General features: G+C 42.4%; 1 protein-coding gene across 2 annotated transcripts; it reads right to left on the reverse strand.

Annotated features, from left to right (window-relative positions):
* Nucleotides 1–181: 181 nt before the first annotated feature.
* LOC133618714 (ankyrin repeat domain-containing protein 13C-like) lies at nucleotides 182–18330 on the reverse strand. 2 transcript variants are annotated; one of them, XM_061979324.2, is made up of 13 exons: nucleotides 17559–18330; nucleotides 16982–17023; nucleotides 11874–11978; nucleotides 6686–6771; nucleotides 6581–6626; nucleotides 6405–6471; nucleotides 6192–6336; nucleotides 5990–6121; nucleotides 1500–1661; nucleotides 1350–1429; nucleotides 1189–1287; nucleotides 984–1084; nucleotides 182–911 (listed from the first exon to the last, which is right to left on the reverse strand). In XM_061979324.2, exons 1-13 carry the CDS (start codon nucleotides 17878–17880, stop codon nucleotides 781–783), a joined length of 1518 nt encoding a protein of 505 aa, XP_061835308.1. In that variant the 5' UTR covers nucleotides 17881–18330; the 3' UTR covers nucleotides 182–780. The 2 variants fall into 2 exon arrangements, with proteins under 2 accessions (XP_061835308.1, XP_061835307.1); XM_061979323.2 differs by having other exon boundaries at nucleotides 1350–1432; nucleotides 17559–18328.
* Nucleotides 18331–19101: the final 771 nt, after the last annotated feature.

Here is a 19101-nt window from a genome sequence, read left to right on the forward strand (position 1 = left end):
TAAACATAGATCCTTACGTTAATTAATATATACTAATCCGGTTAGCTTTCTTGTATCACCATTTTTGGTTAAATACTATATCTTTAAACAAATATATTTTTACTTGTATCAAAATATAAAACTTTTTGCCTTTTTTTTAATTTATTTTTTACATTTACCGTAAAATCAAAGTCAATTGCAATGTGATGCTGGTGCTTTTATTTAAAGGGATGTAGAAGAGCATTTCCAGGGGGATACAAAACAAGAGTGGATGAAAGGACAGCAATGTCAAGTTTACAACTTTTGAGTTAAAAAAGGGGGATTCACTAAAAGGTGACATGTTTCTTTTAATTAGGTACCGTGATGTGCATGGAGTTCCAGGAAGAATGAGACAAAGCCTCAAATACTTTGAACATCAGTGCAGTGTGAAACTTGCAATATAATATACCTGAACGCAGACTTGGGGTTCTCTCACACAAAAGCAACAATAAAGGAACATGAGACAACTAAGGTGAGCTAACCTGAATGTTGATCTGCACAACAACAAAATGATGCAGTTTGAAACATTCTTCAATGTATTGCTACATATAAGTCCATGAGTACAGTAGTTATAGATCCTTAATGAATAAATGCATATATTTGAGGATAGAATAGTTTAGTGGTTAGAGAGTATTTACAGAAGCCAGTGTCAGCACATTTTCTTTTCTCCTTTGCATCAGCTGTCCCTTTTACACCCCATATTACATCATTGTGAAGTGTGGATGCATGTCGCAGCCTGAACAAGCACTTCCTGTTTTCAGATCAGAGGTCAGGGAAGCGGCTAGGGTCCTCCTTGTAGTCAGGCGGGATGACAAAGAGAGACCCCTCAAATTGGTCGTAGCGAAACTCCTGGAAGGTGACGGTGGCTGTGATGGTGGGGAAGACGGGAATGTCTGCAAAGAGGAGAAAATGAGGAGGAGTCTAGTCGGCCATACTTTACTGCCCCCTGCAGGAGGGAACCATACCAAGCTTGACGGGAAAACCTGGAGGAAGTTTCATCTGGACGAACTCCCGCAATTTGTTGAAGTGCTTGAAAGGCGCCACCACCTCCAACACGTTAAGTAACCTGGTAATCACATGTGACGTTTCTTCAAAGAAAGTAGACCACCACAGTGTAGCCCACTGCGTATGTGCTTCATTAAACGTTGGGGATATTTAGTGAGTGCTCACGATTCGATGCCCAGAGGGAAGTCCTGGCTCATGGCTACGGTGGCCTTGAAGTGCTTCTTGCTCTCCTTGCACATTAGCTCCCTCCCCAGGTGAGGAGGCCTGCAGGAGGAGGAGGAAGATGAGGACGTCCTTATGTGAGATGACATCATGACCACACTTACTTTCCGTGCTCTGCAGCCATGTACTCCTCCCAAGAAATGGTGTTAGAGGGCGGGGCCGAGAGGGACGGCCTCCTCACAGACTGCTTTATGATGGAAACAAAATCAAATCATTGATTTGATGAAAAAGAAAAAAGAAGAATGTTAACTGACCTCAAAGTTGTGCTCGCTGATGCCGCCTCCTTTGCTCAAACTCTCCATGATGGCTTTGTTCCTCAGGATGTCTTCCTCACTCAGGTGCTCACGACGCTTCCTGGACTCCAGCATCAGACCGTTGACGGTGTAGAAGTCCGCCAGGAAGTTGCCCACACGCTCCTGCACAAAGGTAGCATCTTAGCTTGCAACATCATTCAAACTAATCGACAAAAACAAAATCTACAAAAATCTTTGAAACCTCTATAAAATCTACTTGCTGTAAATGCACATATGTTTGATTCACGTATGCAGCGTTGCATACCACATCAATCAAACCAGTAATGAGAGTAATATACTGCCCTCTAGTGGCCATTTGTAAATATTGCTGGATTTATCAAGTAGTTTGGTTTTATTATTAGTGCTGTCAAACTTTATATTTAATCAGGCCCATCCATCCATTTTCTACCGATTGTCCCTCTCAGGAGTCGCTAGGCGGCTGGAGCCTATCCCAGCTGCACTCGGGCGGAAGGCGGGATACACCCTGCCAACACAGCAACACCCAACACAGACATTCATACACTAGTGACCATTTAATGTTGCCAACTTGGATTAATAGCAGTAATTGCAGTTAATTACTTGCTAGCATTATTTTGATTTAACTTTCACAAATGCAATTTTATTGCCAGAAAGTCATTTTAAGTGTTTTACTAGAATGTCAATTATTGTTAAAAACCAGTTTACTACAAATACTAATAATATTATTGCAAATAACAATATAGCATAAATAATAATACTACAACAAACAGTATAGTATGAATACAATTAATATTGCAAATGAAAGTGTAGTAAGAATAATAATAAAATTGCACATAACAGTATAGTCCATCCATCCATCTTCTTTTGCTTTTCCGAGGTCGGGTTGCGGGGGCAGCAGCCTAAGCAGGGAAGCCCAGACTTTTCTCTCCCCAGCCACTTCTTCCAGCTCTTCCCAGGGGATCTCGAGGCGTTCCCAGGCCAGCCGGGAGACATAGCCTTCCCAACGTGTCCTGGGTCTTCCTCGTGGCCTCCTACCGGACGTGCCTTAAACACCTCCTGAGGGAGGCGTTCGGGTGACATCCTGACCAGATGCCCAAACCACCTCATCTGGCTCCTCTCGATGTGGAGGAGCAGCGGCTTTACTTTGAGCTCCCCCGGATGGCAGAGCTTCTAACCCTATCTCTAAGGCCCGCCGCCCGGCGGAGGAAGCTCATTTCGTCCGCTAGTACCCGTGATCTTGTTCTTTCGGTCATAACCCAAAGCTCATGACCATAGGTGAGGATGGGAACGTAGATCGACCGGTAAATTGAGAGCTTTGCTTTCCGGCTCAGCTCCTTCTTCACCACAACGGATCGATACAGCATCCACATTACTGAAGACGCCGCACCGATCCGCCTGTCGATCTCACGATCCACTCTTCCCTCACTCGTGAACAAGACTCCGAGGTACTTGAACTCCTCCACTTGGGCCAAGATCTCTTCCCCAACCCAGAGATGGCACTCCACCCTTTTACAGGCGAGAACCATGGACTCGGACCTGGAGGTTCTGATTCTCATCCCAGTCGCTTCACACTCAGCTGCGAACCGATCCAGCGAGAGCTGAAGATCCTGACCAGATGAAGCCATCAGGACCACATCATCTGCAAAAAGCAGAGACCTAATCCTGCAGCCACCAAACCAGATACCCTCAACGTCTTGACTGCGCCTAGAAATTTTGTCCATAAAAGTTATGAACAGAATCGGTGACAAAGGGCAGCCTTGGCGGAGTCCAACCCTCACTGGAAACGTGTCCGACTTACTGCCGGCAATGCGGACCAAGCTCTGACACTGATCATACAGGGAGCGGACCGCCACAATAAGGCAGTCTGTTACCCCATACTCTCTGAGCACTCCCCACAGGACTTCCCGAGGGACACGGTCGAATGCCTTCGCCAAGTCCACAAAACACATGTAGACTGGTTGGGCAAACTCCCATTCACCCTCAAGGACCCTGCCAAGAGTATAAAGCTGGTCCACAGTTCCACGACCAGGACGAAAACCACACTGTTCCTCCTGAATCCAAGGTTCGACTATCCGGCGTAGCCTCCTCTCCAGTACACCTGAATAGACCTTACCGGGAAGGCTGAGGAGTGTGATCCCACGATAGTTAGAACACACCCTCCGGTTCCCCTTCTTAAAGAGAGGAACCACCACCCCGGTCTGCCAATCCAGAGGTACCGCCCCCGATGTCCAGGGGATGCTGCAGAGTCTTGTCAACCAAGACAGCCCCACAGCATCCAGAGCCTTAAGGAACTCCGGGCGGATCTCATCCACCCCTGGGGCCTTGCCACCGAGGAGCTTTTTAACTACCTCAGCAACCTCAGCCCCAGAAATAGGAGAGCCTACCACAGATTCCCCAGGCACTGCTTCCTCATGGGAAGACGTGTTGGTAGGATTGAGGAGCTCTTCGAAGTATTCCCTCCACCGATCCACAACATCCGCAGTTGAGGTCAGCAGAACACCATCCCCACCATACACGGTGTTGGTGTTGACAGTGCACTGCTTCCCCTTCCTGAGGCGGCGGATGGTGGTCCAGAATCGCTTCGAAGCCGTCTGAAAGTCGTTTTCCACGACTTTTCCGAACTCCTCCCAGGTCCGAGTTTTTGCCTCCGTGACTGCTGAAGCCGCACACCGCTTGGCCTGTCGGTACCCGTTTGCTGCCTCCGGAATCCTATGAGCCAAAAGAACCCGATAGGACTCTTTCTTCAGCTTGACGGCATCCCTCACCGCTGGTGTTCACCAACGGGTTCTAGGATTAGCACCACGACAAGCACCAACTACCTTGCAGCCACAGCTCCAATCAGCTGTCTCGACAACAGAGGTGCGGAACATGGTTCACTCAATGTCCAGCACCTCCCTCGTGACATGTTCAAAGTTCTTCCGGAGGTGGGAATTGAAACTCTCTGCTAGACGTTCCCAGCAGACCCTCACAATGCGTTTGGGCCTGCCAGGTCTGTCCGGCATCCTCCCCCCACCAGCACCACCAGGTGATCGGAAGAAAGCTGCGCCCCTCTCTTCACCCGAGTGTCCAAAACATGAGGCCGCAAATCCGATGACACAACTACAAAGTCGATCATGGAACTGCGGCCTAGGGTGTCTGGGTGCCAAGTGCACATATGGACAGGACACCCTTATGCTTGAACATGGTGTTTGTTATGGACAATCTGTGACGGGCACAAAAGTCCAATTAACAAAACACCACTCGGGTTCGGATCTGGGCGGCCATTCTTCCCAATCACGCCTCTCCAGGTTTCACAGGTTAACAGTATAGTATGAATAGTAATAAGATTGCAATAACAGTATTTTCTACCACTTGTCCCTCTCATATGAATAATAAGATTGCTAATAACAGTATAGCATGAATAATAATATTGCACATAACAGTATTAAACCTGTTATTTGCAATATTATTATTTTTCATACTGGAGTTAGTGTGAATAACTATTACATTGGAAATAACAGTATAGGAAGAATAATAATACAATTGCACAAAACAGTAAAGTATGAATAGTAATAAGATTGCAATAACAGTATCATATGAATAATAATAAGATTGGTAATAATAATAATAATAATAATACCTGGGATTTATATAGCGCTTTTCTAAGTACCCAAAGTCACTTTACATGTAGAACCCATCATTCATTCACACCTGGTGGTGGTAAGTTACTTTCATAGCCACAGCTGCCCTGGGGTAGACTGACGGAAGCGTGGCTGCAATTTGCGCCAACGGCCCCTCCGACCACCACCTATCATTCAATTCACCGGCGTGAGTGGCACCGGGGGCAAAGGGTGAAGTGTCCCGCCCAAGGACACAACGGCAGCGATTTTTGGATGGTAAGAGGCGGGGAGCGAACCTGCAACCCTCAGGTTTCTGGCGCGGTTGCTCTACCCACTACGCCATGCCGCCACCGCCTAATAACAGTATAGTATGAATAATATTGTATTCTATATTTCCAATATCATTATTATTCATACTATACTGTAATATGAATAACAATACAATTGGAAATAACAGTATAGTGTGAATAATATGATTTTAAATAACAGTATAGTATTTTGAACTGCTGTACACCAATAGTGTACCAAACACGTACTGTACATAAACATAAGTTATGTGTGGTCAAAATAAATTGCGTTATTAATAGACATAATCAATACGATAATCCTTTTGTGGTTAACAGCAGGTGTTGACAGCTCTCATTATGATACATGATTCATTTTTGACTTTCAGGACCTTTTTTTAACCAGAAAAAAATGTGTCTCAGAGTTGATTGACACTTTGAGAGTTAATAATGGCCACAACATGTTTGTTATTATTGGCTTTACAGGTGCCATGTCTGTGCTGAGGAAATGAAGAATTTCACCGAAAATGTGCACACACAAAGCCTGTTACTCTCTGCGGTTGAGTAGAAAGGATGAAGTCAGTTTTACCGTCTTGTCCTCTCTGAAGAGCCATCCTATCTGACTGCGGGAGAAACTGATGGACTTTGTGGACAAAGTGGCCGAGTAGACGTCACTGCTCATGAGGATGTCAACTTCTTCTTCCGTCTCCATCTCAGACTCCTTCAGGTGCAGACAAGCAAGGAGGATGACTCACTTCCTGTCCCGTGGGCCAATCAGAGAGTGGGCTCACCTCGTGGTGTATTCTTTGGTACACTTTGGACTCGTTGTCCAGCACCACAAAGGACTCGGAGGGCGGGGCATCGCCGCTGAAGACGAAGCTGAGGTCCCCGCGCTGACACTTCATGTCGATGAAGTCGATGAGGGTGGTGTCCAGCCTGAGTGGACAAGACACCATGTTTCACTCTCTCGGCGTCACACCTTCTTCCCCTGACGGCCATCTTACCTGATGTTGATGCCCTGCTTGTAGATCTTACACGTGTCCGAGGGCAGCATGCGGGACAACAGAGGCACTAGGACACAGACCCAGTCAGAAGGTGCTCACCATGTGTTCTGCAGTGTGTGCAACACACACACACACACACACACACACACACACGCACACACACACACACAACTCACCCCAACTTTGGAAATCCCAGTGCAGCTCCAGATAAAAGTCACCCAACTGCAAGAAGATGTAATCATGACAACAATGTGGATTTGAGGATCAAATGTGGCGCTGACCTCCTTCAGAGCTTTCAGAAGTTTGGGCCTTTTATCCTCCACGCTCTCCCTGGATTGTTGCTTCAGTTTACGCAGGATTGCTGTGACTGTGGCAAAGAAGGAAAGGAACGCCAATCAGCACACCTGCTAACTAACCTTTGCCACGATAGACCACAAATAGGTAGGACCACCACGAATATAAGACGACACAACAAGGGTTTGCATGTCTACAAATGACAAATAAGACAATTTGATACTTTTTTAGATGAGCAATAAACACGTTGGTTTTTACACACCTCATTTTCCTACCATTTGGTTTTTAACATCAGTTTATGCCAACCAAATATTGCGCGTAACAAATGAGTCAGGAATCGACCTTAAAGAATCCCGCACGTTGGTGACTGTGTGCATTTTTTAAGGAAGTACAACTGCAAAAGAATCCACTATGGGGCCACAGAAAGTTGCAAGTGAGCAACAGTGTTGAGTTCGAGAAAGAACTTGGAGCAAAGTACATCCACGCGGTTCTTCCATCCCCTCCTGGCAAAGAGTGAAGTTAAATGTTTATTCCATTCCTCATCTATATGTATTTTACATTCTTTTCTCCATGTAAAACGATCATTATTTGTTTTGTTTGTATTTTGGGTGTCTGGAGCGGATTCATTGAATTTAAACAATTTCTTATGGGAAAATGTTTGTACAATTTAGTCTTTCTTTTGGAACGGATCATGAGGCAGTACTGTATTTATTTGTGTATTCTGCACCAGTGCTTGTAACAACAATACATCTCACAAGAATTCCAGCATTGTAGTAAAACTTAGTATAAATACTACTACTAGAGCAGCACTTCTCAAACTTTTTTCACAATATACTACCTCAAAAAATATTTGGCTCTCCAAGTACCACCATAATGACCAACATTAGAATACAGTAGCATAGTAGGTCTAAATATTCATTAAAACCAAGGCAGATGTTTTATTTACTGTAACAAGTATATTCAATATATATGCACAGTTTGAACAGTAACACTGTGTTGGAATATTAACTAAGTGATTCTCCGGCGTACCAAAAGATGGAGCCCGCGTACCACTAGTACAACAGTTTGAGATGCCATGTGTGCTATACAGGCAGTGTGTGCTGTGATCAAGATGTCCACCACAAGACAAAGTGCTATCAGTTTCTTGTTACAGTCTAACTTACAAACCTCATTTCCATATGAGTTGGGAAATTGTGTTAGTTGTAAATATAAACGGAATACAATGATTTGCAAATCATTTTCAACCCATATTCAGTTGAATATGCTACAAAGACAACATATTTGATGTTCAAACTGATAAAACTTTTTTTTGTGCAAATAATCATTAACTTTAGAATTTGATGCCAGCAACACGTGACAAAGAAGTTGGGAAAGGTGGCAATAAATACTGATAAAGTTGAGGAATGCTCATCAAACACTTATTTGGAACATCCCACAGGTGTGCAGGCTAATTGGGAACAGGTGGGTGCCATGATTGGGTATAAAACAGCTTCCCAAAAAATGCTCAGTCTTTCACAAGAAAGGATGGGGCGAGGTACACCCCTTTGTGCACAACTGCGTGAGCAAATAGTCAAACGGTTTAAGAACAACGTTTCTCAAAGTGCAATTGCAAGAAATTTAGGGATTTCAACATCTACGGTCCATAATATCATCAAAAGGTTCAGAGAATCTGGAGAACTCACTCCACGTAAGCGGCATGGCCGGAAACCAACATTGAATGACCGTGACCTTCGATCCCTCAGACGGCACTGTATCAAAAACCGATATCAATCTCTAAAGGATATCACCACATGGGCTCAGGAACACTTCAGAAAACCACTGTCACTAAATACAGTTGGTCGCTACATCTGTAAGTGCAAGTTAAAGCTCTACTATGCAAAGCGAAAGCCATTTATCAACAACATCCAGAAACGCCGCCGGCTTCTCTGGGCCCGAGATCATCTAAGATGGACTGATGCAAAGTGGAAAAGTGTTCTGCGGTCTGACGAGTCCACATTTCAAATAGTTTTTGGAAATATTCGACATCGTGTCATCCGGACCAAAGGGGAAGCGAACCATCCAGACTGTTATCGACGCAAAGTTCAAAAGCCAGCATCTGTGATGGTATAGGGGTGCATTAGTGCCCAAGGCATGGGTAACTTATACATCTGTGAAGGCACCATTAATGCTGAAAGGTTCATACAGGTTTTGGAACAACATATGCTGCCATCTAAGCCCCGTCTTTTTCATGGACGCCCCTGCTTATTTCAGCAAGACAATGCCAAGCCACATTCAGCACGTGTTACAACAGCGTGGCTTTGTAAAAAAGAGTGCGGGTACTTTACTGGTCCGCCTGCAGTCCAGACCTGTCCCCCATCAAAAATGTGTGGCGCATTATGTAGCGTAAAATACGACAGCGGAGACCCCGGACTGTTGAACGACTGAAGCTCTACATAAAACAAGAATGGGAAAGAATTCCACTTTCAAAGCTTCAACAATTAGTTTCCTCAGTTCCCAATCGTTTATTGAGTGTTGTTAAAAGAAAAGATGATGTAACACAGTGGTGAACATGCCCTTTCCCAACTACTTTGGCACGTGTTGCAGCCATGAAATTCTAAGTTAATTATCATTTGCCAAAAAAAAATTCAGTTTATGAGTTTGAACATCAAATATCTTGTCTTTGTAGTGCATTCAATTGAATATGGGTTGAAAAGGATTTGCAAATCATTGTATTCCGTTTATATTTACATCTAACACAATTTCCCAACTCATATGGAAACGGGGTTTGTATGTGAGGTGCGGTGTTTACTGCTTCAAATGGACAACACACATTATTTGAGGAAATGCGGTAATTTGCTTACATTATTAAGCCACATAGAATATTTGATCCATTGTGCATTATTTACTTAAAAGATAACCTTTGGTTAAAGCAAGTAAAACAACAGCACATTAAAAATGCATAAATAAGCAAATAAAGACACAGGTGCACACTTAAAGTCCAGCAGTCCATCACTTTATTCAGAGGGGCGGTTCATGAGGGGACTACTTAATCACAGCGCACGGTCAGCTGCGCAGGAGTGGCAACATATTAAGCTAATGCACAGTTCGAGACGTACGGCGCAGTGGACGGTGAACGTGCTGACGGGGCACTTTGCTGCGCTCCAGCAGCTAGTTAAGGTTATGATGGAGGACAAAGCTGCAGCAGAATTTCATATGAGACACATATAATAATACACCATTCAGTTGACATTCAAATGTACTTTAAAGCAGAGATGTGTGTGTGTGTGTGTGTGTGTGTGTGTGTGAGTGTGTGTGTGTGTGTGTGTGTGTCCAGGTCAGACGCAAGGCTGCCACACTGCAGGCGCCGCATACTAAGCGTGAAGAAGGTGGGTCACATGGCCATAGAGAGGGTCTGCAACAGCCAACATTTGCATGAACACAGCAGCAGCAGCAGCATGCAAGGTACTACTCAATTATTCACTGCTGACTCTTTTATCTTTAATGGCCTCTACACGGTAAACAGCATAAACACAGAAGAAGAGAGGAGAGAGGGCATCTTACACGCTGTTCTTTTGTTTCATAAGCAGCATCCACAAGCTTGTGGTAAGCTTCCTAACACTAAGCCCGCATACAGGCTGCTTTCCAAGCTGATGCTCAGATTTGTGGCCTTGTCCGTTGCTTTTTTTGACAAGTGGATGTCACATTGACCTCTAACCATCCTCCACCTACCAGATGTTGTTAAACCCCACTCAAATGTAAGGATTTCATGTTCAGACTGATGCTAGTCAATTCCTTTCTTCTTGCCCATATGTGACCTGTATTAGATGTTGCCATGTCAGGGTGAAAGACCATTTATGTCAAATCTGACCCAAATGTGATCATATACCCAAATAGGGCTGCACCGATTAATTTGATTTTAAAAGCTTTGATTAACTAAGATTCATTAATTAAATGAGGGTAATAAATACAGATTGATCAATTACCGGCAGCATGGAGTGCCCAGGACTTTAAATAAGACATAATTTCAACACAGCCGCTGCATTGGCGCCAAATGAGTGTGTGGAGTGTGGGTGCTGTGATCTGTTTGGTGACAAACAGCTAAGATTTGTTCAATTATTTTAATAATGCACACATTAAAAGTGCAATTTCAATGTTTATGACGTGTATTTGATTTTTGTTTAAAGAATGGTGAGGCTATAAAGTGTGTTAAACTAATTCATAGTGGGGAAGCTCAAACTATTTTATTAGTGTTTTTTGCCTTTGGGTGGCACCTTTTTGGCACTTTCATTTATTAGATTAACAGTCTGTGATTTGTGTAAAAAAAATGTTTAAAGTACTTTTTTTTAGATCGTTTTTTAGGCCAACACTGCAAGTATTAGTCGTACGTCAGCAGCCAAGAGGAGCTTTTGTAACTCGATAATCGATTCTGAATTAAATTGTCACCCCAAGATTCTGAATCAAATTGTGAGGTGCCCAAAGACTCCCAATTATAATTGATAGATAACTCGATTACAAAAATAATTGATAGCTACAACCCCAAGTGACTGCAGTTTGAACGCTGAAGTTACGCTCCGTTGACCTATACGTCATCGCCAAAAATGACAATCGCAAGAAAAAAATGGCGGACGACTGTCATTGGTGAAAAGACGATGTTTTGGAACTCATATCAATGTCCCACCACTCCCGGCTTCGACGCCTCACCCTCATGCACCTCGGAACAAACTCGGCAGCAAGGGTCCCACAAACGGCCTTAGACAAAATTATTTCCATCTTCCTTCTAAATCTCCTGTGCCAAATAATGTGGTTAGGAAAATATTGGCTCGGGTAGCACAAAACAGACGCAGCAGGCCTGAGAGTGAGACCTACACAAAATGGAACCATGTTTACTTCTACAAACGCACTGCACTGCTTGTCACGTCGTTTTGTCTGTGCAGGCGGGTCACTTCACGGACCCATTCTGTTCACACCAGACACAAATAGATATCATATTTCTTTTTGGATGTAAACATAAAAATTTGGATTTTATTAAAAAAAACTGGGCATCACACTGGGGAGTGTGAACATAGTCGAGAGGAGGACAAACAGCATCAATACTCACAAACTGACACAATCTGAATGTATAAGCGCAGTGTAGGACAAACACATTTAAGAAGATAGCAGCAGCATGCAAAAAGAGCCATTCGTGCAGCAACTTACTCATTTGCCTGTCGCCGTAGCTGATGGCTTCTGCTAGAGGGCTCCATCCAAGCGCGTTCTTTATCTTCACAGGTGCATTGTGGGCCAGAAGAAGAAGGGCACATTCTACAAGGATAAATAAATAAATAAATAAATAAATGGGTTGTACTTGTATAGCGCTTTTCTACCTTCAAGGTACTCAAAGCGCTTTGACACTACTTCCACATTTACCCATTCACACACACATTCACACACTGATGGGGGGAGCTGCCATGCAAGGCGCTAACCAGCACCCATCAGGAGCAAGGGTGAAGTGTCTTGCTCAGGACACAACGGACATGACGATGTTGGTACTAGGTGGGGATTGAACCAGGGACCCTCAGGTCGCGCACGGCCATTCTTCCACTGCGCCACGCCGTGACAAATAGAATATATAAACACAAATATTGACTTTTAATGGTCCACCCAGACATTTACCAAAACAGTTTATTGTTATACTTACTAAACGGCAGGTAAAGAGAATTGAAGGCAGAAAAAAACACAAGAATTGTGTTGGTACTTATTTTGCACTATTGACTATATTTTCCTAAAATAACATGTGGAATAAGTGAATCATTGTATTGTGCTGCTAGTTTCATTGTTTTATTATATTTACTTGACTTTATTGTAATTTAGTTCTGATTTTCAATAATTGCCTTTATTGCAATGTCTATATTCCATGATTGTGATGTGTTGATTATTATTATTACTGATCTATTAGGTGATAGGCTCCAGCCACCCCAGCAACCCCAAGAGGGACAAGCGATAGAAAATGGATGGATGTATTAGATGGCAGCATCAGACGTGAAATTTGCTAATAATAAAAATGTGTGTGTTAATACAAAACATTTTTGGTGTGCCAAACATATATGTCCCATCTTTTATTCTGATTGTAATTATGATCAACAAATTAAAAAGGCAAAAATCACAAAGTCATTCCATGATCTTGAAAAATGTAAATCAAAAAGCATAATTTTGGGGGGCGGGGTTTGGTGGTAGTGGGGGTGTATATTGTAGCCCGGAAGAGTTAGGGATGCAAGGGATTCTGGGTATTTGTTCTGTTGTGTTTATGTTGTGTTATGGTGCGGATGTTCTCCCGAAATGTGTTTGACATTCTTGTGTGGTGTGGGTTCACAGTGTGGCGCATATTTGTTAACAGTGTTGAAAGTTGTTTATACGGCTACCCTCAGTGTGACCTGTATGGCTGTTGATCAAGTATGTCTTGCAGTCACTTTCGTGTGTATGCAGAAGCCGCATACAACATGTGACAGCGGCACGCTGTTTGTATGGAGAAAAAGCGGACGCGTCGACAGGTTGTAGAGGATGCTAAAGACAGTGCCATCACGGCACGCCCTTAATGTTGTTGTCTGGGTGAAAATCGGGAGAAATTCGGCAGAATGGATGCCTGGGAGATTTTCGGGAGGGGCACTGAAGTTCGGGAGTCTCCCGGAAAAATCGGAACGGTTGGCAAGTATGCTGGGACAGCGTTGGCTATCTTGGTCACGGCCTTTCTGTCTCTGGCCGTGCGGCCCTCCACCCCAGCAGGCAATGGCGTGGAGCACCGGTGTTTTTGTTTTGTCGACATTCATGATGCAATTGATCATGCAGTGAGAATGAGATATTTTTAAGTGTTCTTTTTTTAATCCATAGTCATGTTTAAATCAGCTAGTATTTTCCCATGTAGTATGTCTTCTCGTGACCTCCTTGCTTTTATCTTATGTCCGCTAGTAAACGCTTTGTTTTGTCTTTAGGGTGTTTGTAAGCACACAGAGCTGTTTTGGCCAGTTTATCTGTTTTGAAGAAGCAGCTCTGCTCCTTTCTGGGGGAGAGGGGCTGTTTTCTCTCCACAGAAGCGGACTCTTTTTGTTTGGATTTAGACCTTGCTTGCTGATGCTATGGTTGCGTTGTAAGGGCCGGTCTCCTGAAGCTTCACTAAAACTTGGTATTGTACCATTCTGTCTCTGCAACAGTGCACATTATGTATTATTGTTGCTCGTTTTTTGGTTTTCCGTTGTGTTTTACTTTTGTAGCTGTATGTAGAAGTGGCGCGGTGCGGCTGAAGTGGAAGCTGGTTGCATCAGCTCTGTGCTTTTTTAATGTATTATGTCCTCGTTGTTCTTTGATTGTTTGCCTCATATTTTATCTTATTTTAGAGTACTTCTGTGTCTGCACTGCAAGCACATAATCTCCCCATTATGGAATAAATCAAGTCTATCCTTCCTTCCTTCTATCCATCCATTTTCTACCGCTTGTCCATTTCGGAGTCGCTGGAGCCTAGGGATGATGCTCGAAACCGGTTTTCCCGGTTGTTCTATAAGAAAAGAACCGAGTCCTCGGACTCGAATCCCTTTTTGAAAACCAGTACCCGTTATCGAGACCACTATAGTAAAGAAAAAGAGTTGGTTCTTTATTCGAATCCCTGGGAACAAATCCCGTCCCGACAAGAAATGCCCCGTGGGACATCACAAGAAATGACGTCACGTAGCTCAGTCATTAGGCGCAGGTGGGGAAAGCAGGAAAAAAATGGACCGGAAAAAGCGCTCCAAGGCATGGCTTCATTTCACAAAAAAAAAAAAAACAGGAAGCGGCAATATGCAATTATTTCCAGGCTTCGCTCTCGTGTCAGGGGGGGAAGCACAACAAGCGTGTCGTGTCTTCTTCTGCCAGCAGCTCCAAGTCCCAGCTAACGTTAACTGTTGCCGGTTAATTTCCATATCTGCTCACGTTACCTCTTATGTCAACCAGGACTGCAGTAATGTTAGCTAGACTAACGTTACCTAAGCATAGTCAGTGGCTAACGGTAACGTTAACGTGAGCCTTTTTGAATGTGTCTGATAACGTTAACGTTATCTTGTAGCCTACATCACGACAGAGTTTGCAAGTCTGTCTAATAAACTAGTGCTTTCTTTATTTCTTTAGTTTATTTGGAACATGAACACACTTACAGTATAATACATCACAGTTTCATATAATTTTACTTTACAGGAGTAGGAAGAAGTAAAGCTTATTTAATCATACCCCTTTCCCACTTCATAGCATTTACAAATATATACATCATTTACTGACCTTTTTATAATAAAATATCTGTGAATTAGTATATACAACAGTTTTGTAATATGTAATTAATTAATTGAGTCATTATCAGTGTTGGGTTAGTTACTGAAAACCAGTAACTAGTTACAGTTACTAGTTACTTTATTTCAAAAGTAACTCAGTTACTAACTCAGTTACTTAAACCAAAAAGTAATGCGTTACTGTGAAAAGTAACTATTTAGTTACTTATATATTTATTTTTTTAAGGCCCCATTTAATGCCCTTTTAGCCTTCATTTTAGTACTGTTATTGCACTGGAGAATAATACAATCTGTTGATCAACTTGACATGCATTTGCATCACTGAACTCTGCTAAGCAATGTGCTCTACATACAACACACAAAGACAAAGATATGTTTTAAAGGGCCAATTTGTTTCAGACCAGAACAAATTGACAAAACTATTTTAAATAGCTGCAACTTAACATACATAAGTAACAAACAGCATACCGTAATAACAACATAGCTGTAAAACAAGAAAGGCACACACTACATACATAAAGCCTAACCAGGCGTTTTCTCAAGGAATTCTGAAATAAAATCATGTCTGAAGCCCAGAACACTCTACACATTTCCCCACTTAGTTTAGAGAAAAGGAAATATTAGCCTGGCCCACTAGTATCCCTCTTTAGGTTTGTGAACTTTATAGTCTAAACATTTAGAGTGATGTGATAATCAAACACTCTAAAAGTTTAAAATGAAAGAGTATATAAGAGAATTGACAGAGTGTGTGTACCTTCAGTGTGCAGTGCCTCGTTAAAATCCAGCCGCTGTTGGAAGTGGAGGTGAGTGTGTGTCTCTTTACTAGCTTCGTCAAAGCATGTTGTTTTTGTCGCTGTTTCAGCATATTTGAAACTTACATTCAACTAAAATGTTCTTTTCTTTGTGGTCGATAAAAGAAACGTACTGAAAATATCTCCATTTTAAGAAACTCGGCTTCGGGGTTCGCCATGACGTCTTGATAGTAGACACAGACACGCCCCCTCCCACACACACACACACACACACACACACGTACACACAGACAGCGCGCGGCGCGCCTCTTTTTTGTCGCCTCTTCAGCAGCGCTGCAACACTCAGATCTTCTCAGTTTCTAGCCGATACTACATAAAAAATAACGCAAAATAACGCAGTAACGCATCATGTAGTAACGGTAACGGAGTTACTGAATATAAAAAATAACGCGTTAGATTACTAGTTACCGCCGATAGTAACGGCGTTACAGTAACGCGTTACTTTGTAACGCGTTAGTCCCAACACTGGTCATTATTAATATACTGAGATGAAGAATATCTTATTTTCAATAAGGTTGAAAGTATTTCTCATAATTCTTCTTCTTTGTACTTTGTAAGCACTATTCATTTGAACAAACTGGATCATATCAGTACAATGTTTAACTTCTTTACTTAATCCATTCCATCATTTAATTCCACATCATTTTAGCTGTTTGCAATTTTACCAAATGATCGAACTTTAATATTTTTGACTCAATAAATAAAGTGTTTGTATGTTCTCTATATCCAACATTATGTATCAGTCTAATTAATTTTTTTTTGTAACACGGTTAACGAATGTAGCGCAGATTTGTAGTTATTTCCCCACATTTCTGCACAACAACTCAGATATGGTAATACTATAGTAGCGAGCAGTAGAGAATGTGAAGTGATTTGTTAAACCAAATAGTGTTTTTTTCCATATACAACCTATCTGGACTCGATAAGAGAATCGATAAGGAATCGGTTCGATAATAGGATTCGATAATAGGCTCGAACTCGATAATTTCTTATCAAACATCATCCCTACTGGAGCCTATCCCAGCAGCACACGGGCTGAAGGCGGGTTACACCCTGGACAAGTCGCCACCTCATCGCAGGGCCAACACAGATAGACAGACAACATTCATGTTCACACACTAGGGTCATTTTTTTGTGTTGAATTGTAAAAAAAACAAAAAAACAAACAAAAAAAAACTAATGCTTATAATTGACCGCAGTCTACCTTTGTGGCCAAGCATCACAGCAAGGTGGAGAGGTGTGTTACCTGAATAGGAGACACACAAAGAAATATTAAAATCATAAGATAAATGCAAATCGCTGCCACAGCAATATTCTTACGCCTCAATCATTGGTATGTTTTCATCTACAAAACCATTCTGGGTATCACTCCATCTTATCTGTCTTGTCTTTTAACAAAGAAACAAGGTAGTCACAATCTTCGTTCAATGAATGTTCTGCAATTTGTCGTCCCCAAAGTAAGAACTGAACTGGGCAAGAAAGCATTTAGGTTTTCAGCACCGAAGGCTTGGAATAACCTACAATCGATAATTAAACTTCAAACCCTTGTTACGTTTAATGAGTTTAAAGCTTCAGTGAAAGGATTGCAGTCTACCTTGTCTGTAAGCACATGTGTCATGTGAGCAAGTTTTAATGTTGTAAATGTGATGTTTTATGTATTTGTTTACTGTTTTTAATGTAACCTTGCTGCTGCCCTCTTGGCCAGGTCTCCCTTGGAAAAGAGATCTTTGATCTCAATGGGATTTTACCTGGTTAAATAAAGGCTGAATAAATAATCTTACCATGCACATCTTTTTGAGAGATGCTATGGGTCCTGATGAGGGAGGACAGCCGCCTCACGTCCCCTTTGAACACACACTCATGCACAGGAAAGTCGTCGTTGGTGAGGATGATGGGGTTCTTATTGTCATCGTTGACAATGTTGCCGTTCTGGTTGTTTGCATTGAGCTGCTTCTGCTGTAGTGTCGACGGCTTGACGGATTTGAGGAAAGCCTTGTTGGACTTCAAATGGTGACCCGTGTCGTCGAAGGAATCCACAGCTTGGACATTTTTGTTGGCTTTATAGTGGTCCTTGCGCACCGCGCGTATCGTTTCACCGGTCATGACGGTTCGTCACCGAGATAGCTACAGTATCAACTACACTACGACGCCAATAGTCGGCATTAGCAATAACCTGTTAATCTTAGTGGAAATGTCAACATTCGCAATGGAAAATCAAAAAATGATAGCTGACGTTCAGGTGTCTGCCGACAATGACTACAACTAAAAGAGCCCCCGGGAAGCGATGCTAGCTACTAGCTAGCTCTCATTAAAATATTTATATATAAGCGGTGGGCGCGGTGTTAAAATCCCATAAGTTTTTTTTTATAAATATACAGCACACACATCGGCATAAAATAAACGAGAGAAAGTACACGGACACGAAACAATTATACTGATGTATCCACCATTATCTCCAAAATGCATTTTCATAACAGAAAGCTTGCGCTCCGTTTGCGGCGAATATCAAACTGGCCGGATGCTACAATCGTGTTTGCTAGCTCGCAAGCCTCTTCTCGCGAGACCACACCAAACACGCGGATTCCTTTGAGTGACGCCATCATCATGCGACGTACTTTCGGCTGCGCAAAAACAAGCAAGCATTTGATTGATTGATTGAGACTTTAATTAGTAGATTGCACAGTGAAGTACATATTCCGTACAATTGACCACTAAATGGTAACACCCCAATAAGTTTTTCAACTTGTTTAAGTCGGGGTCAACTTAAATTGATTCATGATACAGACATATACTATCAGATATATACTATCATCATAATACAGTCATCACACAAGATAATCATCAGAGTATATACATTGAATTATTTACATTATTTACAATCCGGGGTGTGGGATGTGGAGCGGGGGGGTTAGGCTTGGTTGTTATCACTTCAGTCATCAACAATTGTATCATCAGAGAAATGGACATTGAAACAGTGTAGGTCTGACTTGGTAGGATATGTACAGCAAGTAGTGGACATAGAGAGAGAGAGAGAGAGAGAGAGAGAGATCAGAAAGCTTAAGAAAAAGTATTTACATTTGATTAATAACAATCCGGGGAGGGTGTTAGTTTAGGGTTGAAGTTGCCTGGAGGTGTTCTTTTAGCGCGGTTTTGAAGGAGGATAGAGAACTAGACAACAGAAGTAAACATGGAGATGAACCACAGTAAAGAAGTGAAGAACATCATTAAGATAGGACACAATAAAAAGTGGCGAGATAATTGGAATAAGGAAACAAAAGGTAGGGAGTATTACAAAGTCCAGAGGAGAGGAGGTGTAATGAGGAG

Source organism: Nerophis lumbriciformis, linkage group LG19, assembly GCF_033978685.3.
Source record: "Nerophis lumbriciformis linkage group LG19, RoL_Nlum_v2.1, whole genome shotgun sequence".
In the NCBI taxonomy this organism is placed as follows: Eukaryota; Metazoa; Chordata; class Actinopteri; order Syngnathiformes; family Syngnathidae; genus Nerophis; species Nerophis lumbriciformis.

Bases quoted from the DNA above. Each gene is read 5' to 3' on its own strand.
- LOC133618714 (XM_061979323.2), bottom strand. From the start codon at position 17,880: ATGACCGGTGAAACGATACGCGCGGTGCGCAAGGACCACTATAAAGCC. The intron at 17,024-17,558 runs GTAAGATTATTT...TCTCCTATTCAG, and splicing joins CTCTCAAAAAGATGTGCATG to GTAACACACCTCTCCACCTT. The intron at 6,772-11,873 runs GTAAGTTGCTGC...TCTTTGCCACAG, and splicing joins CTACGGCGACAGGCAAATGA to TCACAGCAATCCTGCGTAAA.